Here is a 22606-nt window from a genome sequence, read left to right on the forward strand (position 1 = left end):
TCGGGGCCCACTACTGGGCCAGGCCCCCAACTGGGGGACCTCCGAGAGGCAACCAACCAATGTATCTCTTGGACATTGATGTTTCTCTCTCTCTCACTCCCTCTCTAAAAATAAAGAAACAAAGTATTAAAATGCTCTAACTGCTAAAATTCCATGCCAGTCCTGGGCAATGGAGACAGAATGCCAGCCCCCAGGGTTGGGGTAAGTGTTAAAGAAGAGCATTTGTCTGCACTTGACTCTGCAAATAGGAGACAGTGCCACATCCCAAGGATGATGCCACGCCCCTGGCTGGGGTGCTCAGCCACTTGGTAAGGGGCCTTGCTCTCCCGGGTAAATCATTCCCCTGTACCCAGCTCATCCTGTTTAAGGCTCTGAGCTACAGACAGGCTCTCCAGCCACATGCCAAGGCTACCGCTGTGAGAGGGCACTGTTCCTACAATAATCACAAAACCTAGCACGTGACCCATCTGCTTGGGTCCTTTTTGGGCATGTGCTCCATTCTTGTATCAGTTGGCTTTTGCTGCGTAACAACCATCCCACTACTTACTGGCTTTGAAAAATAGGCATTATTATTTCTTAGGAGTCTGTGGATCTGCTAGCAAGTTCTGCTGAGCTGGGCAGGTCCCAACGAGTCTCAGCTGAGCTAATGTCACATCTGTGGTCAGCCGGTAAGATGCATGTAGGCTGGCCAATCATCCTGCCATCATCAGCAGTGTGCTCGGAACACAGCAGTGGTCTTTGCCTTGTGTCTGAACAGTTATTCTCAGAAAAGAAAATCTGCATCCCAAATAGGAAGAAGATACCCTCTTCCAGTCTCCTAGGCCAGTGCGATTCGTGGAAACACCATATGTGGGAATAGAGCTCGTTTGCATGGAGGAGGAGTGCTTTGGGGCAGTACTGATATTAATCAAACCAGAAACCCTAAAAGAGATGGGCTTCATGGGGCATTTTGAGGAAGACAAGCCGAGGCTTAGACACCTTGGTGTCTAAAGGCCCGACTGTGGAAAGGGCCTGTTGGACAGGCTGAGCAAGAAAGGGCAGGGAAGAGCGAAGCACGGACTGTGGGAAGTCGGCCAGGCCGGCACCAAGGGTCGCACTGGGAGGTCGGCAGGCAGACTGTCTGGGCCCAGCTGGGGACAGCCATAAAACTTCGACCTTCCCCCTTGGAAGGGACTTCAGAAGTTATCTAGCTGCCTCCTCATTTAGTAACGGGGGAAACTGAGCTCTCAGAATCAGGGACTTGCTCATGGCCGCCCGAAGGCCAGTAGCAGAGCCCAGATTAGAATCCTAATCTCTGTCTTTAAATCAGGTGCTCTCTCATTCCTCTCCCAAGTGCACGGGGGACTCAGGGAACCTGGGAAATGGCCCTGGAGTTCCCACCCCCACAGGCCTTGCCCCCTTTCCCTCCCCATCGTCCAGACTTTTCATTCCTTTGGGAGGCTGGTGGCCTGGCCTTGGCTTTATCCCCGGCTGAGCGGGAGCAAGTCAGTGGAAAGTTCTCCTGCGGAATGTGTGTGCCAGGCCTGCCAGCAGCCTCGCTCCCCTCTTGCTTTTCTCATCCTGACAGAAATCAGACCTAGACCCAAGACAGAATGCCTTTCAAGGAGGAAGACTGGCTAGTAGAGAGGATGCCGGCTGGGTGGGAGGGCTGGGTTGGGGGTACAAACAGTGGGTGGTTTCTACCTCCCCTTCCCTCCCCTAGCTCTTGTCTCCTGAACCAAATGGGGGAATGTCAAACAGTTACCTCCAAATTCCAGCTGAAATATTTGAAAAATTTTTGCTTCCCAGGATATTAAATCTTTAAACTAATTTTGCCTATAAAATCACTCCAGTGGTGGGTGATTTAGAGCAGGACAGGCTCCAAGGCTTTGTACCCAAAGAACGGCTTCTTCAGGCGTGGGAAGCGGGGGCAAAATGGACTCTGTTCGTAGAAGTTGTAGCTTACATGGCAACAGCCCCATGTCCTCTGCGGTGGCATCTGGGCTGGACGTGGGGTGCGGGCCTCATCCTCAGCCCCTGCATGTGCTTATAACTGAGTACGTGCAGACACCAAAGACGGCCCCCAAACCTGTTCCAGTGGTTAGACTATCTGGCGCGTGGGGCCCAGGCAAAAGGCCTCTCTGACCTTTTCGGGCTTTGACTAAAACATGATTTGCCTTAAAGGCCTTGCAGAAATTTAAGTATATGGTTGCAGAAATAGTAACCCCCTAGACCACCCCTAGGGATGACTCACTTAGTGGGCCAGCTGTGGAATCCAGGCTCTCTGCCGTCCACCTGCCCCTCAGCCTGCCCAGGTGGCTCGGGGGAAGGCCCGGGAGTGGGCGGAGTGCAGGCCACCTGTGCTCTCCTCCTGGAGGGCAGGTAATGGAAAACGGCCAACGCCTTTGCCTGTGTCCCCCCATGAGGAGATAGAGCACACTCCAAGTCAGGAGTCAGGGCTGCCCACCATTTAAAGCTTCTGAGCAGTTTGGCTTAAAGCAAGGCCATCTGGTCAGTGTCTGCGCCCGATTTTTGCGTCTGGGCTGCGTTCTACTTATGACAGGAGGAAATTCAGTCGAGAAGATGTTGAGAAGGGATCCCAGGAAATCATGGCCCTTGGGCATCCTGTCCTCCTGCTTCACACCAACCCCAGGGCACCACACCCAGTGCCTGAAAGGAAAGTGGGGAAAGAATGGCCTAGTTCTGCCCAGCAGCCTTGCAGAAGTAGGGCGTCCGGCTGCTGGGCTTCCCCAAAGGTGACCTCTTACGGTTATTCTACAAGTTCCATAGCCTTCTGTGTTGAGTGTTGAGGGTGCTGTGAGGACCTCTTAGCCTGCCTAGGATCTGGCACCATGGAGGTGCCTAATTGCTGTTTGTTGAGCAAAAGAGCACCTTCAGCCATCAAACTCTCCAGGCATGAGGCTCCCTGACCCTTGAATCTGTGCCCCTGAGAGCCTGAGCATTGAGGAAGGTGGCCTGAAGGGGACTCAACAGATAAGAGGAGGGGTGAGGGCAGCAAAGGGCACCCTGTCCTCACTTCAGGTGGGTCCTGGTACTAGGGAGTGAGCAGCAACCCCCAGGAGCCATAAGAATCATCTACCCTGACCTGGGCTGCCAGTGTCTGCCCAGAGCCAGCAGTGCATGGGAAGGAGGGCAGGCAAAGTGAGACAAATACGCACACACCTCAGTAGAGCTCCAGGGACACTGGCTCAGGTGTTGCCCTGAGGGGGTGGGTGCCTGGGCACGAGTTCCCAAACACAGACCGCAAGTGCAGTGCCCACCAGGTCAACCCACATACGTGTGAACCCATGCATGTGGTTGATCTATGGGTACACACACAGACACACACGAACACACACATGTCCCAGAACAGATTTGTACTAATGACCCCTATAGGGCAGGGTGGGAAGGTCATAGGTTTTGGATTTGGGTAGACCCATGCCTGAGGGTGTAGGCAAATTACTTTACCTTTGTAAGCCTCATTTTTCCTACCTATAAAAATGGTGCTGGCCCTAACCTCAGAGAGCTGTCAGGAGATTGAGATGGATTATGTAAGGAACCTGTCATTGCACGTCTGTGGTAGGAGGTAAGGCACGCGTCAGCCCGGGAAGTGCTAGTAAGACGGCTGTGTGCAGGAGAATGCGGGAAACCCCAGAATCCCAGCAATGCTTCAGATAAACTCCGGGCACCCCTTCCTCACCTTTAAAATGAGCATGATGGTTCCGTGTACCTCATTGGGATGTTTGGAGACAAGAAGGACACCAGGTGCGAAAACCATGAAAGCTGTAGGGTGCTATATATAAAATGGGTGGTGGTTACCGGGAGAGTGGCCTTTGGTGTTCAGACTGCCCCTCCTCCCACCCCTTCCGCAGGCAGAGCTCAGAGACGCCAGCAGATGGCAGCCTTGTGGGGCCGGACGGCTGAGCTGCCACGGTCAGTCCTCCACAGCACCTAGGCCTGGAACAGCCTGTCCGCTGAGCAGAGGCTGCTTACCCACCAGCTCCGAGAGGCTGAACAGTTTTAACAGTGGGTTGGAGGACCCAGGTCCCTCACCGGACGAAGGAAGGAGAGAAAGGGCCGCCCATTAGGGAGACACTGGAAGTTTCAATACAAAAAAAGTTCCAATCTGAGGGCATTAGCCAATGGGTGTGAATTGGAGGGTGTTTTCATTTCATGGGCCGACGAAGAGGAAGCGGGGTATGGGGGGACGCTGTGAGGACAGAGAAGTGACCAGCTCTGCATTAAGGGAGCAGAGTCAACCCGAAGGCCACGGGGCAGGCCGACCAAGGCGGCACAGTCCTGACCAGGCAGCTCCGGCACAGCCCCTTCGGGGTTCGTCTTGACTCTTCTTTTACTCATCGACGGGTTGATTGGTTGTGTTGTTTTGTAATACGCTTACAGAAAAGTATTCCTGCTTCCGAATGCCTGTCTTAGCTGTTGTCTAGAAGATGCTCTCTCTCTTTCCTCGTTCAACAAGAGCTGGGAAAAGAAAGGGCAAGCCAAGCTGGAGCAGAGGGGATGGATGGCCCTGCCCCAAACTTAGGTCTGCGGTGGGGCGTGTTGGGGCCACAGCTAAGCCTGTGGGCCTATCTTTCCTCGAGCCAGCAGCCAGACTGTGGTCAGGCCCCTGCCCGTCCTTCCCTCATCACAGCCTTTGGGCTAAGAAGGCCCTCAGCCCACAGAGCCTCTTCATCCGTACTGATCCCTTGAACTCTTTAGGAACCAGGTTGGCGAATGCAGCTGCCAGGTGTCACTGATGCTACAGAGCAACCCTACCCAAGCCCCGGCCCGGTGAGTACCCCAGACGTTGGCTGGCCAGGCCCCATGGCACCGCCCCCGAGCCTTCCTCCTGGCCCCCGCAGACCCGCCGCTGGGCCAGATTGTTTGTGTCCTCCAGCGGAGGCTGCCCAAGCCAAGAGGGAGCGATTGGGCGGGGAATGAGGGAGGGCGAGCAGGGGAGGAGAGGGGGGTGAATTTCTTTCTTTCTTCTTTTTTTTTTTTTGTACACACCCTTATAAGGCTACTGAAGTCATTACCAATGTAACAGACCAACTAAGCAAGCAAGCGCCTCTCACCAATGTTCCCTTCTATAAACACAGCCTGGCCAGCCCCCACCATTCCTTCCCCCTCCTCTCTACCCTCCCTCCCTCAGAGATTTGCTCTCCCCTGACGTTTCTTTTTTACCCGGCCCCTTTTCCTCCTGCTATTTTTCCTTTTTCCCCTCACTGGTTGCAGGGGGAGGGCGCCTGCCAGCTGTGAGGGCCTCTGTGGCCGAGTAGCCGGTGCCCACGGTGGTGATGGTGACTGCTACGGGACCCTGAGGCCTGGCTGGCCAGCAGGAGGGCAGGGTTGGCCAGAGGAGGAAGACAGCGAAGGTGTGCGGGGGGTGCTGAAGAGGCGTGTGGAGACCCGGCAGCACACGGAGGAGGCCATCCGCCAGCAGGAGGTGGAGCAGCTAGACTTCCGTGACCTCCTGGGGAAGAAGGTGAGTACTAAGACCCTTTCAGAAGAAGAACTGAAGGAGATTCCAGCTGAGCAGATGGATTTCCGTGCCAACCTACAGCGGCAAGTGAAGCCAAAGATGCTGTCTGAGGAAGAGAGGAAGGTGCACAGCCCCCAGCAGGTAGACTTCCGCTCTGTCTTGGCCAAGAAGGGGACTCCCAAGACCCCAGTGCCTGAGAAGGTAGCAGCTGCAAAACCTGCCACCCCGGATTTTCGCTCAGTGCTGGGCAGCAAGAAAAAATTACCAGCAGAGAATGGTAGCAACAGTGCTGAGGCCTTGAATGCCAAGGTAGCAGAAAGTCCCAAGCCCATGGGCAATGCCCAGCCTTCAGGGTCCCTGAAACCTGTAGGCAACACCAAGCCTGGTGAGCCCCCAAAACCCTTGGGCAATGCTAAACCAGCCGATACCCTGAAATCTGTGGGCAATACCAAACCAGCTGAGACCCCAAAACCTGTGGGCAACGCCAAACTGGCTGAGACCCTGAAACCTGTGGGCAACGCCAAGCCCGCTGAGACCCCGAAGCCTGTGGGAAATGCCAAGCCCGCTGAGACCCTGAAGCCTGTGGGAAATGCCAAGCCAGCTGAGACCCCAAAGCCTGTGGGGAATGCAATGCCAGCCGAGACCCCAAAACCTGTGGGCAATGCCACGCCAGCCGAGACCCTGAAATCAGCCAGGAAAGAAGAACTGAAGGAGGTTAAGAACGATGTAAACTCCAAGCGGGAGTGTTCAGGAGCCACAGATAATGCAAAACGATCGGAAAGCCAAGGGACAGCCCCAACCTTCAAGGAGAAACTACGAGACGTCCATGTGGCAGAGGGCGAGAAGCTGCTACTCCAGTGCCAGGTGTCCTCTGACGCCCCAGCCACCGTCACCTGGACGCTGAATGGAAAGACGCTCAAGACTACCAAGTTCATCATCCTCTCCCAAGAAGGTAATGAGGGCAGGGGCTGGGGAGGAAGGGACTTTGGCACGAGGGTCACTGTCAGCTCATGGAACCTCGGTCTCACTGGTCACCACTCACAGCCCAGACCTCTGTGTCTCCCTCACTCACAGGATAGGTGCCCCGCTCGGGGTCCATGGGCACACACTCCATTCCGGGGTGGGGGGTGTTCCTCGTTCTGTCACATGTGCCCAGGTCTTGGCATCTGCCCAGCAGAACCCTCTTACAGGACCCCCAGCTGCGGCCTCCTCAGAGCATGGGGGGGGGGCCTGTGCTAATGCCCCACAGCTCTTGCTTGAACAGGGCTCTGTTCGCAGGCTTGGAAATGGAGGCACAGGGGCTGGAGCCGACTAGGGGCTGAGAGATAACCGCTGTTTTTGCAGCGGTCTGGAGAAGGGTGCTCAGTGACAGGACAGTGCAGGACCGTGAACTGGGGTCCGCGACAGCTGAAGTCTTGGTAACTCGCGGGTCTGAAGGGACCTGTGAGGGAGTCAAAACCCGAGACGTGCCCTGTGCCACACACTCACCGGTGGACAGAGCAGCTCGCTTCCTAATTTGGATGAGACTTTTGTTTGCTGCTATTGCACATTCTTGGGTGGTGGGGAGAAGGGGTGGGGCCCTACACCCTGCCATAGGAGGCCTCTCGGGGTCTGGAGTTCTCGGAAGGGCCAGTCTGTACCTAGAGAAGTGATCGGGAGTGAGAGGGGTATTTTCCCTGGACCTTCAGTTTCGTTGGAAATGTTTGTGTAAATCCCAAGCCTGGGTGTGTGCTCCAAGGCCAGCAGACTTCCCACACCCCACTCTGATGGCCAGGGCTAAACAGAGTCTGGCCTGAGCCTGAGCCTGTGCTGGTAGCTCTGGGCAGGGCAGGGTACAAAGCTCCCGGGAAGGGGCCTTTAACCTTGAGGGGCAGAGATCAGCCACAGCAGAGGCCCAAGAGGACAGGTCGTGCCCAATCGAGATCAGCTGAGATGTCAGAAACACCCCTCCAGGCACACTGTGCTGCTCTTCTTCCTGTCCCCCGACTGCACCCCTCTCCGCCCCTTCCCCGAACCCCTGTTCTGCTTCCTTCCTTCCCCCTCAAACGCAGAATGAAGCACTTGAAGGTAGCAGTAGCCCCCTCAGCTCACGATGAAGCTTCTCTCTTCGCTCTGCGTCCCAGACAGCCAATCTGGAACAGTGAGCCTTTGAATCTCAGGGGTAGTCAAGGGGAAATTGGCCAGGAGAGAGAAACATGTTTTATTTTCTGCTAATGTATTGACAAGATAACTTTTGTGCATGGACAGGGTCCTCCAGAAGTCCTTTCGTCCCTCCCCCTGCCTCTGCTGGTTCAGCCTGCCAGACGCAGGCGGCTCGAGGATTGCCATGGAGGGGCGAGACGTCCAGGGGAGGGGTGCCACAGCCTGCCCCGTCACCCCCGTGCACCCTTCCCAAATGGAAAGTCCTTGGTAAAACTGATCCAAAACCTTACCCAGGAGCATTTCCCAGATTACCCTGTGGTGTTATCTCCAGGCAGGGTGGCGGGAGGGCAGGGGCAGCTGACGTCTTTGGGACATGTGTGGTCACACAGGCTTGCACAACGTGATGTCCACAGTAGCACCAACCCAGGAGACTGACATCCAGACAGCTGAAGGCAGTGCCCGAAGCTGTGCAGCTGCTCTGAGGCCTGTGTGGAACCTGCGCAGCTACCAGCAGCCACTTGTAAACAATTCACTCAACTACACAATGTAAGCAGACCTCGGCCCTGGCTGAGTGTATAAGGGCTTGGAGACCTGGCTATTTCAGCATCGTCTCCTCCAGAAACCATCTCAAAGGGACTGTTTCAGTCAAAAGCAGAGGAAGAAGAAGAAATGATTAAAAGGAGGCCAGCACAAGGAGAAGATAGAGAGGAACTGGGACGGGGATGATGGGAGGTGATTATGGAGATAGCCCCAAATCCAACTTTAAAAACTAGTCTAAGTATTTGCAATTCTCCTTTGGAAAATAAGAATAGTTGGCATGTATTGAGCAACATGTGTCCAACACTGTCCTAGGCATTTTACGTTTTTCACTCAATTAATCCTCCAACTACCATACTGCCCATCTAATTAAGAACTTTGCTCAAGTTTGCACAGCTCATTAGTCACAGAGCTGGGGTTTGAATGCAGGCAGTTTCGATGCCTAGACTACATTGTCTCGAAGTTAATGTGATACGTTGCCTCCAAGTTATTCTTGCTAGCATGTCAGCATACTGGTACAGCTGAGAAAACTTTCATGATCGATTAGCTCACCAAGAGCATTGTCTAGCAAGAAAAAATGCGAACGGCTGCTCCTTAGCACTGTCAGCAAGAACCAAGAGGCTGCAGGACTGGTGGTGCCCTGGGCCTTGCCAAATCTCTACTATTTTCACTGTAGCAGAGGAAGTAGACCCTGAAACGGGCCTGTCCATCTTGCCACAGCCGAGAAAGCACCTTGTCTCAGAATACCAGCCCCACTTTCTTTCCGTCCACCATTCCTTCTTCAGAGCTCCATTCTCCAGGCCTTCAGATCCCGGGTTAAGCAAGGAGCCAGGAGAAAGCCTATCTTACAGTGGTTTCAGTGACCTCTTCAGGGGGCCCCACTGCAGGGAGCAGGGCTCTCTGACGGCTGTGAGTGGGTCTATTGTCAATAGAAAGAGGAGACCCACTCACGGCGAGTAAACTCTCCCAGTCAAGAGCCTACGATGAGCTTCCGGGAGAAGGCGGAGAGGGACCTGAGTGCTGGCGCCACTGTGGTAAGAGAGCTGGGCCTAGACTGGAACCTTAAAGGTAGGCCAGGGCTCCCAGCCAAAAAGAGCGAAGCTATGGCCTTCCCAGGCAGGGACACAGCAGCAACAGAAGCAGACCTGTTCACAGCAGTCTGCGCTGCAGAGGGAGGCATGGCCTCATTCTGCCCTGCATCACACTGAGGAACTCTAGTCCAAAGCAGTAGGGAGCCGTGAAAGAGTTCAGAATGAAGAGCAGTGTGCACGAAACTGGGGTTTGGGGGACTCGATGGACTCTACGCCCAAAGACAAGTCAGGAACCCACTGAAGAGGTTTGGGAGAAAGGCAGTGAGACCTGAGCTAACAAGGTGGGTAGGCATGGGCACAGACAGGAAGTAACCAGCTCAGGAAGCCAGGACAGAATTAACAGAACCTATTGCCTGGCCTCGAAGGGGAGAGGTAGAGTTGTAAAGAAGAGGAAGGAGTGATGACCACTGAGCACCAGCGCCAGGGTGACTGGGGTCACTCTGCGGGCATCAGTAGAAATAAGGAAGCTGTGGTTTGAGGTGGCTTGTAGCAGGAGACAGAGGAGGTGGCTGAGGTCTCCTGGCCCTTCCCACCCCACAGCATCCTCTCCACCCAGCCTCCCTGGCTTGGAACTCTTCTTGCTCCACTGAACCCTGTGCTGTCTTTTCTTCTAAGATCAACACACTTCCTCCAGGATGCCTTCCAACACCGGGGACACCAGCCTGTGGCCATGAGAGACTCCTGTGCTCTCCTCCCCCCACATGAACACGTGTGTTGGGGCACCACCTGCTAGTGGATGCTCTGTGTATAGGTCTCAGGGGGCCTTCCCCAAACCTGTAACTTGGACAGGGCTTGTAGCCTGCAGGCCCCCCGAAACAGGATTATTTGCACCCTACTTAGCGCCAAAGAGAGCAGAGGAGGTGTAATGGCAGTCCGGTCAGTTGGACTGTCCATGAATTCTCGGAAGGACGTGTGGAGGTGTCCTTCCTCTCCCTGCATGCCCAAAGCTGCAGGGTGCCTGGTGCTCACTTCCAGTGCTGGGCTGCCCTCCGGGCCTGTGGGGCGGCCCCAGCAGGCCCTCCCCGGACCTGCAGCGGCGCTCCCCAGGCCTCGGCCCAGGGGTGGGAGGCCAGTGAGCCAGGGGTATGCTGCTGCCCCTGAGAGGGGCTTCCATCTTTGTGCCCTGTTTTCTGTCCCCAGGCCAGACTTCTTTCCTGGCTAACATTTCTCCCAATCTAATAACAAGGATTCATTTGTGTTGCTGTTGTCAGCTGATGATTCATTTTTAATTGCCTTCAGTGTGGGATCTCGGAATCGCTTTTTGAAAACCTGTACAAATTCACCGTACAAAACGCAGGGATTTGTGTAGTGTCTACTATGTGTGAGGCACAGTTTAGCCCTTTTCATTGTAGGCACAATCCACTGAGTTAAAGGGGTTCTTTTCTCTCCGTTAAGAAACAACAGGTATACCTCGGAGATATTGCAGATTTGGTTCCAAACCACAGTGATAAAGTAAGTGGCATGGCAATCAAATTAGCTGTAATCTTTTTGCTGGTAGAGTCTTGCTTTCAATCTGTAAAAAAAAAAAAAGCAAAACCTGTGAAGTACAATAAAGTGAAGTGCAATAAAACGAGGTATGCCTGTGCATTATCTTTTTCATGGTAGGTTGTATCTGATTAAACATTCATGACTTTTTTGTGTGTAGATCTTACCAGGTCACCTGCCCCAGGAATGCACCTTTGCCATTCTCAGAATGGCAGATATTTTTTCTTTACTGTGACTGCATTCCAGCCCAGGGAAAATCCTCACAACAGATGCGTGGTCACTGCCCTCCAAGAGCCAGTGTGGGAGGCAGGCATAGGTTGCAGCAATGGCCTTGAGAGGCATGTTCTGATTAAGATGAGCTCAGGGCTCAGAAGAGGTCCATCTATGGCTGGGAGTGGTCAGGAGTAACATACAGGGCATCACCCCTGAGGGGGTGACCGGGAGCAGAGTCGCACTGTCCAGATGTGCCAGGGGAGCCAGGCCACCTCGGAGCAGAGTCTCTGGGGCTTCCGACCACTCCCTCCCACCATGCACACCCCTATCTTCTCTGTACCCCTCACATTCGGAAAAGGAGTGGGGGGGGGACCTTCGGCCTCCACGACCAGGAGAGGCATTCCCAAGGGCAGTTCCAGCTGAGCCACTCAGCCATTCATCAGATTCCTGGTTCTGCGTTCACCATTCCCATCCCCCTCACCTCTCTCTCAAAATTCCCCATCAGGCTGAGGCTTCTTAAAAAAAAACAAAATGCTGGGAAACATTTTTCTCCTGGAGGTCAAGAATAAGCTGTCCTACAGGAAATACCAGATTCTTCAATCTGAGCTAGCTGAGGCTCCAAGCCTGCCTGGGGGCCCTCCTCCAGCCCACGCATGTGGCCAGACGTCCAGGCTTTGAGTGGCTTGAAAAAGCTGTCCAGGCTTTGAGTGGCTTGAAAAAGCGCCAGCTCTGGCTTTCCCTGGTAAGGGGGCAAGGGCTGTGGTCTAAACACTCCACTTGTCTGAGTGGTCTCACTACTGTCTTTGCAGTTTGTGCCATTTTGGTTTTAGGCTGGAGGCAGCTAGGGGGCTAAAAACCAAAAGGCAATCAAGGATTCGAAGGGGCCGTGCACTGGCAAGGGTGTGTGGTCCTGGAGCCCTAGCCTCGGACTGAGGGGAATCGAGAGGTGGTGTCTGTGTCCTCTAAGCCTCAAATGGGGCCACAGGTCATCTCGGCCTTCTACTGCCCTCCCAGATAAATGGAAATTTCTCTCTCCAGGAGATAGTTAACCTCATTCTTCCATTCCTGTGGCTCGCAGTTCGTGTTCTCGTGATGGATTTCCTAAAAATCCAACCTGAATCCTTTCTGTCGCAGTTTCTGCAGATTCTGTCTACTGCAGCGAAGGAGAGAGCGACCCACTGGCCTCCCCTGTGGGAGATCCTAGTGAGGCCGTTCCCAGAGGCGAGGTCTGCGTAAGGGGGCGAAAGGCGCAGATCAGCCATCCTGCCTAGGTGGTCAGTAGGGCTAAGGTTCCCCTAGTTTCTTGTTTTTGTTGTTCCCAAATACAAGTGGAAGTTTATTTAGAAAGTCACAGAGATGGAAAAGGTGAGCTGGCTGGGCTCTGTGGGCTCAGAAAACAAGTTACAGAGGCAAAAAAGAAGGGTCCTTGGAGCTTAGGGGAGAGAGTGAAGGTATAACCTTGATAGAATGAGAGGAGGAAAGGTACAGGCATGCTCTGGAGAGAGAGAGAGAGAGAGAGAGAGAGAGAATGCACCTTGGGGTAAGAAGGAAAGGCTCAGGGTGTGAGAGAGAGGGAGAGAGGGAAAGAGAGAGAGAGAGAATACAAACAAGAACCAAGGTTTCCCTAAGGCATACCCAGGTCCCAGGAAATAAAGGGAACTATCACAAGGCAGCTTTCTCTTGCAGCCTTAGCGAGGTTCTCAGGGCAGAACTCATGTCATCCTTCCCCTCTCTGAATATCCTTGTTTTTGTTGGTCAAATCTGTGCATCTGTCTAATTGAGGTAAAGGTACTTTTTAGATCAAAAGCCTTTTGAGAGTCATGCCTGTCAGCCTCTTTCTGGCCATGCACCCACACATACACCTGGGTGGGGTACACACAGCTCTGCCCACCCAGGGCCAATGGCTAGTGGCAGGCAGTGGTGGGGGGAGGAAGGTGGCCAAAGCCAGCTGCTCCAGGCAGCCGAATGCACATTGCTCAGCTCCGCCCCCTACTTGGGTGATGACTGTTTCCCTGACAGCAGGGGCAGCTTCGGGCAGGACATCATGCTGTTGGCTTGTTGAATGCCTCAAGGCAGGAGCTAGGGCCCTACTTGGCCCAGCAGGCCCAGTCCTTAGCTGGCCCCTCCTACACCCCAAGGGAAACTCCACCAGGGGATCCCCCAGAGAAAGATCTAGCCATGTGATGAGAGACCCAGGATGGGTAAGGACCAGACCCCAGATTCCTGTGCATGGCCAGCCTGGCTCCTCCTCCCGCCTTCCAACCCGACCAGGCCAGGAGGATGTCAGGGGGCAAAGATAGACCCGGTGAGAGTCCGTGGGAATAGAAGTCCCTTCGAGGTGACCAAAAAACCCAGGACTGAAGGGAGGCAGCTCCCAAGCCTCCTCTCCCAGCCCAGTGCCCTTCAGTGGCCACAATTCTCAGCTCAGATGCCACTCCTGGAAAGCCAGCCCCAGGGTCCCAGGCTGCAGTCACCTTCTCCCAACAGATCTGCCCACAGGCCGGTGCCCCGCTGGACAAGGACTCCTGCCCTCCCCCCACCACCTCTTTGCTAAAAACTTTCTTTTCTAAGATGCACCCCATAACCACTGCTAAACTGAGCAGCGCTGTCTCACCTACCACTGCTCCTGACACAGGCCAGTAAACCAGTGCCCACTACTGCTTACCTCTCTCGGTGATGTCCCAGTGCGCAGCCTGGGTCCCTCCACTCCTCCTTTGTATTGGGTGGCAGAGACTATGTCCTCTTCTTCTTCCGTGTGTTTTTTTATGTCTTGATAAGAGAACTCTCTGGAAGGGGGCTGGGGGGTACCAGGAGGGAGTATATTTAAGGATTGGTTATTTTGGACCAGAGTTGCTGGCAGAACATGCCCCGGCTGTAGTGGACAGAAGGGTGGGTTCCCACAGGGCCTCTGACCCCTGGGCTCCCAGAGGCTGCCCACGTGAATGACACCTGCCTACTGTGCAGTTATCGGACCCACACCTGGTTGGCTCAACAGGTCTTCCTCTTCCTCTCCAGGCTCCCTGTGTTCCGTCTCCATCGAGAAGGCACTGCCAGAAGACAGAGGCTTATACAAGTGTGTAGCCAAGAATGATGCCGGCCAGGCTGAGTGCACCTGCCAAGTCACTGTGGACGGTAGGTCGTGCCCACCCCTCACCATCACACAGAGTCCCACTTCTCAGACACCATCCCCTTCCACCATAGCTGAGCAGAACTGCACCCAAAGCTGCCATCCCTGCCCGAGACATCTTGTGGGTATAAAGCCATCTTTAGCAAAAGCACGGCAAGAAGGAAAAGGGGAGCCCTACGTGGTGGCCTTGTGTGGTGTGGTGGCCTGAACCCCACTCCTGGCTGGGAGGAGAAGCTGCTTACCTTGTTGCTGCCCCTCCCCAGTCTTGGCCCCACCCCACAGAACCCTGCTGAATAGGGAAGCTGGACACAGGGCAAGAGGAGAAAAGACACACCCACAGGAAAATGACAGCATAGTATTTTACAAGCCGCAGCAAACAAGCGTCAGTGCTGGCAGGACAGACCTGTGAGGAGGAGGGAGCCCAGTGGGGTCCAAGTGGGGAGACTTCGTGGAGGAGGTGAGTTGGGGCTGTGTGTTTCTGCAGAGGGGGCAGGGCTGCCTCTCGGAGGAGGAAAAGGCAACGGTCTTAGAGCAGAGAGGGAGGGAAGAGACATGTGGGGACAGAGAGGCCTGCAAGGTCTGAGTGGAGTTTCCCTGTGATGAGGGGCAAGACCAAGCTGTGAGGAGTTGGGATTTGCCCTCAACACATGCAGGCAGTACATGTGTGGCTCTTCCTTCTCCCCTCCGTGTGCAGTTTAGAATTCGAGACTTGGAAGTGGAACAGTCTTGGGCTGCCCTAGGCTACCACGCTTATTCCACAGAACAAAAAACCAAGGCCATTCGGAGAGGGAAAGCGCCCAGCGTGAGGCTCCCTGGCCCATTCAGGGCCAGGCCCCGGCTAGAATTCCATCTCAGGACGCAGTCCAGTCGCCTTCCTTTTTATTCTGTTATTTGTTTGCAACTGTTTTAAGAGGTTGTTTAGGGAAAACAATTTCTTGCCCTTGAAATGCTGGCTAGTAACCTTTAGTGACACTGTCGAAACAGTGTCTGTTTAGACACTTTGATCTAGTGATCAAAGATGGTACCTTGAAGACCCCCTTTGCTGTTCTGACTGCTGAATCTGATCACTTGGGGTCCAGAATTCTAACCTGTTTCGTCGTTATTCTGTAAGACATAGAATCCTTGTTCCCATTCAAGATTTTATCATCTGATTATCTGGTCACAAAAGCTGAGATTTACTATGTATAATAAGTGGGAGAGAAGAAAGGAGAGTCTTAAAAAGAAAAATGTTTTTAAAAAGTACACACAATGGCAGCACAAATTAAATCGTCAACAGCCCACAGTCTAAACTAAAAGAGTCAAATACCATGCATCCACCTCGAATTCTGTGAATGCATTTGCCACAGGGGCTCGGAGCCTAAGGGAACAGATTTGATGGTTAAGGTGTATGGTCACTTCAGGAGGGAGCTTGAAACCCATGTTCTGAGCCTCTGAGTAGGGTCTGCTGCTGCTGGTCACTCTTGTGTGTGACCCAGGCTGTCACCCATCCAGGTAGACGCTGCTTCTCTCTATACTGGTGCCGCAGTTAAAAAAAAAAAAAAAAATAGTGTTTCTGTGAACTTGACCCCCAAAGCTTACTGCTAACAGCTCCCGTTCCTTAAGTGGGACCCATGCTGGTTCCAGCCAATCTATAAGGAAGCTCATCTCGCTAATGAGATTATCTGCCTTTTGAATCCCCAGGCTCCTAGAGTCCTGTTTACTCTGACGGCAGGACTGCAGTTCATTCTCCTTATCTGCAAAACGTCAGCACCTTTTTGAGAAAGAGCAAATGGTTTATAGTTAAAACCAAACTTTGTTTCAAAATAAAATTTTCTTTTCCCCTACAGAATAATTTGGGGATTCTTTTTTTAAAAAAAGTTTTGGGGAATCTATTCTGCAATTTATGGGGCTCCCCCCCCCCGACAAACTGGTCTCCTTTTAGTTCATTTTCTTGCTCTCTCTATTAATCTGGATTGTCTTCATTATTTATCTCTAGTTCCTGCAAGAGGCCTCTTCGGGGTTGGGCCTCAGGCTGCAGATTGGGAGCTGGGTGTTTGGGGAAGAGGAGGAAAGGGATCCGAGGTAAACCAGCGGAGACAACAGGCCTGACTGTCAGTTGGGTTGGGTTGGGTTTTTTCCAAGAGACAAAGGGCACCCCCTCCACACTCGCTCTTTTCCCTGTTGCCCTACTAGGAGATATATTGGTGTCCTGCATGCAGGTGGGCTTCTTGCCATTTTTTGGCTTTATTTTCTCAGCAAGAACCACCTCTGGGCAAATAGTGAAGGACTATGGCCTTCTTAGCTTTTCCCTCCCACTTTTTCCCCTCCCACACTCCAGTCAGCTGAACAGGCTTCCTGTCCTTGGTCTGTCTCCTGATCTTCTCAGCTCTCCCCTCTTCCCAAGGCAAGAGCACCTAACTTAGAGATCCCTGTGGGTAATTTCCATGTACCCTTGGAAATTATGGGAAGTCACTGTGGGGTCTTCCGGTCTCCCTCCGTGTGCAGCTGCCTGCCTGACCTCCGGACTGCATTTCTCCCAAGGGGCAGTGAGGTCCCTCCCCCCTGGGGCTGGGAGCTGACGCCAACGCCAGGCAGGCCTCCCCCTGCCACTCAGCAGGGCCTTGTTCCCAACACCACTGTCACTCACACAGCCTGTGCCAAACACCATTAAGACTATACATCTGTGGCCAATGTAATGATACATTTTAAGACCTCATAAAACGACTTTGGCTCATTGGCTGCTCTGTATTAACCACACTACCATTTCCCTCTCACAGTAAAGGCAAAGGGAGGTAGCCTTTATGACGCAGCAGATCTCTGACTGTTTCAGTCATGCTGTTTGAGTCTTCTCCCTAAGAAAGGGGGCGCTCTTGTGCTCTTTCTTGGTTATGGCCATACCGTCCTTCCTTTCGAGAGTAGCAGAGGCAAGCGTCAACTTGTACCGCAGAAGGAAACTGAAGCCCAGAGTAGGTAAGGACTTGCCAGGAAACTCACCCAGGAAGAAAAAGGGCTGACCTTCAAGGCCTGCCTTATGTGTTTTTAGTTTATGCACTGGCTGGGCAGAGCATCTTTGTCACAGAGAAAGCCGAGGCCCGGCGAGGGCCAGCAGCCTTCCCAGCTCGTGAACACCGTATGCAAGAGCTGCAGTGTCTCTGGGTGTCTCTCGACACACACCTGTTGAGCCACCCTGCACAGGGAGTTACAGACGAGTTACCCAGGCAATACTCACACCTGGGTGTGTCTGCTCTGAAGCCTGTACCTCTCCACAACTTAGTACAACCCCCTGTCTGATGAATAACATGGCAGTGTCCACTCTCCAAGAATTCTAGGCCTCCCTTAGTAACAACCCTTTCTGCTAGGAAGTCCTTTGCATACCTGGCCTGAGTGACCCATTCCCACTTATTCTGACCCAGGTAAGAGATGAGAAACAAAGACCTTTTTAGGTCAAAATCCCAAGGCAGGAGTCCCAAGACACCTCCACGCCTCCACTGGCTTATCTAGCTCTTCCCAGCTCAGGCAGCGCCTGGATAAGAGCATCCAGCCCTAGCTGCTGGTGAGATCAAGGGCTTTGTGGCCGTGGAGGGCTGTGCACTTGTGTGGTGGGAGGTCACGTTCCAGTGGGCGCCCACATTGTCATTCATTCCACAAATATGTGAGTGCCTATTTGGCCAGGCCCCACTCCAGGAGCTGAGGTTAAAAGCAGTGAACAAAACAAGTTTCTGCTCTCAGGGATTTTATATCCTAATGAGGGTGGAGACAATAATATGGATGAACAGATACATCATAAAATTTCAGGCAATATCACACGTTTGAGAAAAGCAAAGTGGAGTAGTGGGAAAGGAAGGCTGTCGTGGAGAGGATGGTTGTGAGGCCTCTAAGGGAGTGGCATCTGAACAGAGACCTGCAGGAAGGGAGGAAAGGAGGCAGGATGGCTGAGTCTGAATAAGGGGCAGAGTGGTGGGAAACGAGGTTGAGGGGGACCAGCAACCGGATCTGCCAGGCCATGTGGGCTGCAACGGAGGAGCTGGGTTCTATTCTAGTTGGGATGGGACAACACGGAGCATCCAAAGGCTCACTCAGGTGGCCATGTGGTAGCTGCACCCAGAGGGGGTAAGAGGCAGAGAGAGCAGGAAGACCTCTGGGAGCTGCTGCAGTAGTCCATGCGGGAGACAAGGGCAGCTCGGGCTCCAGTGGAAGAAGTGGCAGATAATCTGATTCATAATCTACTCTGATAGTAGAGCTGATAGGATTTGCCGATGCAAAGTAAGTCAAAGGCACTCTTAGTCTGTGGGGAGTGCATGCGGATCCGTGGTGGTACTACCTACTGATATTAGAATGCAAGGGTAAGGGGAGCGAGCAAGAGTTTCATGCAGGTGAAGTTGAAGATGCCCACTGGACATCCAGGTGGGCGTGTCACATAGGCAGGCACTTAGATGAACCTGGGTTGGGGACAGAGGCCAAGATTGGAGACAGGGTTTGGAGAACCACACACGTATGAGATCATCAGTGCCCTGGCATCGAGTGAAGTCCCTAAGGAGTGGCTGTGGATGGAGCAGGGGAGGAAGCAGAGTCCGCCACTGAGAAGCAGGGCAGGGCCGAAGTCTGTGAAGAAGACTGGGGTGGAAGGGTCCCAACGAGACAGGAAGAAATCCAAGAGAGAGGTGTGTCCCAGAAGCCAGGTGGTGGTCTTTTAGATAAGAGAGGAAGGATGGAGATCAGCGCATCAGATGCTGTTGCTGAGTAGAACCAAATGTGCCCGAGCGTTGGCCATTGGGACTTGGCAGGCTGGAGCTCATTGGCAACCATTTCAAGGGGGTTCAGTGGAGTGAAGGTAAAAAAGCCTCATTTGAGACATACAGAGACTGAGTCTTTGCCGAAGGCACACAGCTAATAACTAACTGGGTAGGAGTTTAAACCCAAGCCTTGGCTCCTAAACACTGCAGCCCAGCTGTCACCATGCCCAATTCTGGTGGTGGCTGAACCGATTTTGACCCACCTTCTTTCCTTGGCTTCAGTCCTTCCATACGCATGAGTCTGCCTCTTTTTTCACATTTATTCTCAATATCATCACAGGCAACTAATGTGTTGTCATTCGAACGAAATAAAATGGGTGTTTTAGTAGGTCAAAAAACACTTGCATGTTGGTGACTGATATGGTTTAATGTGAAACAATCATACAAAGTACCTAGCATTGTGCCAGGCACAAATAAGTACCCAATAAATGCCAGCTGTGACTTTGCATCCCAGTCACTCCTCTGTTGGGGTGACATTCCCGCTTTCCTGGTGGTCAGCTCAGAAAAGCTCAGACCCTTGCCCAAGGACTCGGTCAACAAGCAGCGCAGCCAGAAAGCAGCCGTTTCCTGAGGAGATTCTCTTGGTTATGCCAGCCTGCGGCTTGATCTTGGGAAGAGAGGGGAACCGAGCCCTCTGTCCTGACCCCTCATGGAACTTCTGGAAACTCCAACCCCTCCCCCAAAGCCTCCCTGTACCTTTCCTCCTACTTAGGGTAAGAACTCGGGGAACCAACATCTTGGGGGAGACAAAAGAAAAAGTGTGCCCCTGGAGGGCTGAGTCCAGAGACAGCCTGGGAGGGAAGGGATGCGGCATTGTCCATATAAGGACATGTTCTCCTCTCTATATGGAGGCCCCCGCACCCCCCACTGCCATCTTCCTCCCCACGCTTCTTCAGGGCACAACCAGACCAGCGAAGGACTCCAGCCCTGGGGCCCAGGTCTAGAAACGGAGTTCAAGTTCATCACCAACTGATTAAAATAGACAGAAAATACAAGCTGCTCTTAAACTTTTATTACTATTATTTTTATCCCCTGGGCAGCTGTGTGAGCACAAAGCTGGCTTTGATTAAGCACATGGTCCTTCCAGCCCACTCCTTGCTGTGGTTCTCACGGAGGTCTAGTGGCTCGTGGTGCACGCACAGCCCCCATGGGGTGGGAGTGGGGCGGGGGGGCTGCAGAGGAAAGAGGGGCTCAAAGGGGTTTGAAAGGAAAATGAGCCCTTTCCTCATGACCACATGGAAAGATAAGATGCACAGAACTTCTAAAAACCAGGCTCAAAGCCCATGGCAGGGAAGTGCACTCAATGTCAATGTAAAGCCCGCACCCAAGAGCCAAGGACAGAGGCAGGGGCTGGAGACATGTGGTGGGCGCGGGTCAGGGAGGGCTTTCTGAAGGTGGGCAGTTCTAAAGCAGATCTAGAAGGAGGCGAGGAAACGTGAACAGGAGGGATGAATCAATAGCAAACAGTCATTTTTCTGCTGTCCAGAGCACTGTTGCACACATTCTGTCCCGTGAGCCCCATAACACTGAGGCAGAGAAAGTAAATGTCGTTCCCTTTGTACAGCTGTGGAAAGAGAGACCCCAGACAGCTGGCATTGTTTGCCCACACTCCCAAGAGTGCAAACTAGAACCCTCCCCCGTCAGTCGTAGGCTAATGGTGTTTAGAAGCAAAGCCCAGCACAACCCCGCCAGGAAAGCAGGAATCTCCGGCCTTTTCGCCCTTCTTTCAAGGACCCAGGAAAACCGGGTTTCTCATCGTATGCTTGCTTATGCCTTGATTTACCTATTTACCTATCAGTTAAAAACAAACAATAAAGACAAGGCAAAAACCCTGATCCTTCTTTTATCTCCCTCCTCTGATGCCCCAGAACTTGCCAGGAGAAAAATGGCCAAGAGAACGCTGGGGCCAAGGATCACAGAAACGTCATGTGCGTTCTGTCCTCTCCTCCTTTTCCTTAAAACGGAGGAAAATAAACGAATTGCCAGTACACCTTACAATTGCTGTTGGTGCGTGGTCGTGAGAGGCGGACAGTTGGGAGGGCCTTGGACAGGGGAAGTGTGGGCTTCCCCCAGGCTCCTGGTTTTGGAGCCCGAGTCCCCCGTGTTGAGGGAGCACTGACAGGTTTTCCTGTCTCTTGGGAGAGTCCCCGATACACCCCCTCCCAGAGCCCCAGACCCACTTCTAGACACACACACACACACACACACAGCCTGAGAGACCGCTTTTCAAGCTGGCAACATACTAGAGTCATGTGGAGCCTTTGGTAATATTGACACCATTAACCCAGAATCTGGGGTGTGTGGTACTTGGGCACAGGTACTTCTAAAGTGTAGCCAAGGCTGAGACACAGAGGTTGACAAATACGTACTGAGGATTTTTCTGTAGCTGTGAGTGACCACCAGTCCTGGGGGAAAACCCAATGTGAGAAAATGAAGTCATCCTCTTCCCACTGTTCTCTCTGCTCCTCTGTCCGTGTGCACGTGGACCCTGGTGTGTGAGCCACTTGCTGAGGAGACAGGGTGCAGGCTGTGTCAGCCGCAGGTGGCTGGGACCCCCGACCCACTGGCTGGGGCTTCTTGCTCTCACGGAACATGGTAGAAGGGCGACACGCCGTAGGGAGCAGAGGCAGCAAAGGGGCCTGGGCCTCAAGAGCTGCCTAAAAGGGTTTCCTCCAGCTGCACTCCCTCAACCCAGCCCTGTCACAGGCTGCCCCAGCTTCTGTTTAATCACTCCCGTAGTGGCGCANTGGGGGAAAACCCAATGTGAGAAAATGAAGTCATCCTCTTCCCACTGTTCTCTCTGCTCCTCTGTCCGTGTGCACGTGGACCCTGGTGTGTGAGCCACTTGCTGAGGAGACAGGGTGCAGGCCGTGTCAGCCGCAGGTGGCTGGGACCCCCGACCCACTGGCTGGGGCTTCTTGCTCTCACGGAACATGATAGAAGGGCGACACGCCGTAGGGAGCAGAGGCAGCAAAGGGGCCTGGGCCTCAAGTGCAGCCTAAAAGGGTTTCCTCCAGCTGCACTCCCTCAACCCAGCCCTGTCACAGGCTGCCCCAGCTTCTGTTTAATCACTCCCGTAGTGGCGCATGCATGGTTCTGGGCCGACCCCTGGAGACCTCTGTGCCTTGTTGCTGCTGTGAGCCCGGACAATGCCTGCCCCCGGCCTCCTCCCTGGATTGCCCAGCTAATAGGAAGTGGGCAGGATTTGTAAGGGCAGATCCACATTCTGGAGCAGGAAAGAGACCCAAATGCCTTCTAGGAGAAGCAGTGCATCCGGATGGGAGCACCAAGAATCCTTGTGCCAGCCCCTGGTTCTCTGCTCCCCGTGCCCATCCTAAAACCCCTGCGAGAGAGCACGTGTGAGCAGCCAGGACTGCCCACCCAGGAGGCGGGGAGAGCATGAGAGCCCTTCCTCCCCAGCCAAGCCACAGGAATGTGGCTGAGCCTCGGCTGGAAAGTCCCACCCGCTCCTTTCTTCCTCTCTTTGGGAGCAGGAAAAGGATGGACAGGAAGGGGCTCTGATGGGCGGGCTCCCTCTCAGCACAACCCTGAAGAAAGCTCCTTGTGGGGAAAATGCTGGAGCGTAGTGATAGCTGTTGGGCCAGCTGCTGCTTATCTGAGGCCCTGGGTGGTTTCCCCTCAAGTCCCCAAAGTCCTGTCTCCTCAGGGCCCCGTGAGGGCCTTTTCGGCCCACCTTGGCCCCACACAGCGTGATATTACCTGCCACCCTGACAAAGGAGGGTTTCCCTGATGTCACCCACGGCGTGCGTTCCCAGGA

At 53.6% G+C, this 22606-nt stretch overlaps 1 protein-coding gene across 4 annotated transcripts in view; it reads left to right on the forward strand.

Moving 5' to 3' along the window:
• MYLK (myosin light chain kinase) overlaps positions 1-22606 on the forward strand; it is a 192266-nt gene that overhangs the window by 104308 nt on the left and 65352 nt on the right. For all 4 annotated transcript variants that reach the window (XM_037051461.1, XM_037051460.1, XM_037051462.1 and 1 more), the window contains 3 exons: positions 4699-4770; positions 5215-6413; positions 13945-14061. In XM_037051461.1, the coding sequence (XP_036907356.1) occupies positions 4699-4770; positions 5215-6413; positions 13945-14061 (1388 nt within the window). The remainder of the gene's footprint in view (positions 1-4698; positions 4771-5214; positions 6414-13944; positions 14062-22606) is intronic.

The sequence above is a fragment of the Sturnira hondurensis genome, unplaced genomic scaffold (assembly GCF_014824575.4).
Source record: "Sturnira hondurensis isolate 20B ecotype Veracruz unplaced genomic scaffold, ASM1482457v3 Scaffold0007222, whole genome shotgun sequence".
Lineage (NCBI taxonomy): Eukaryota > Metazoa > Chordata > Mammalia > Chiroptera > Phyllostomidae > Sturnira > Sturnira hondurensis.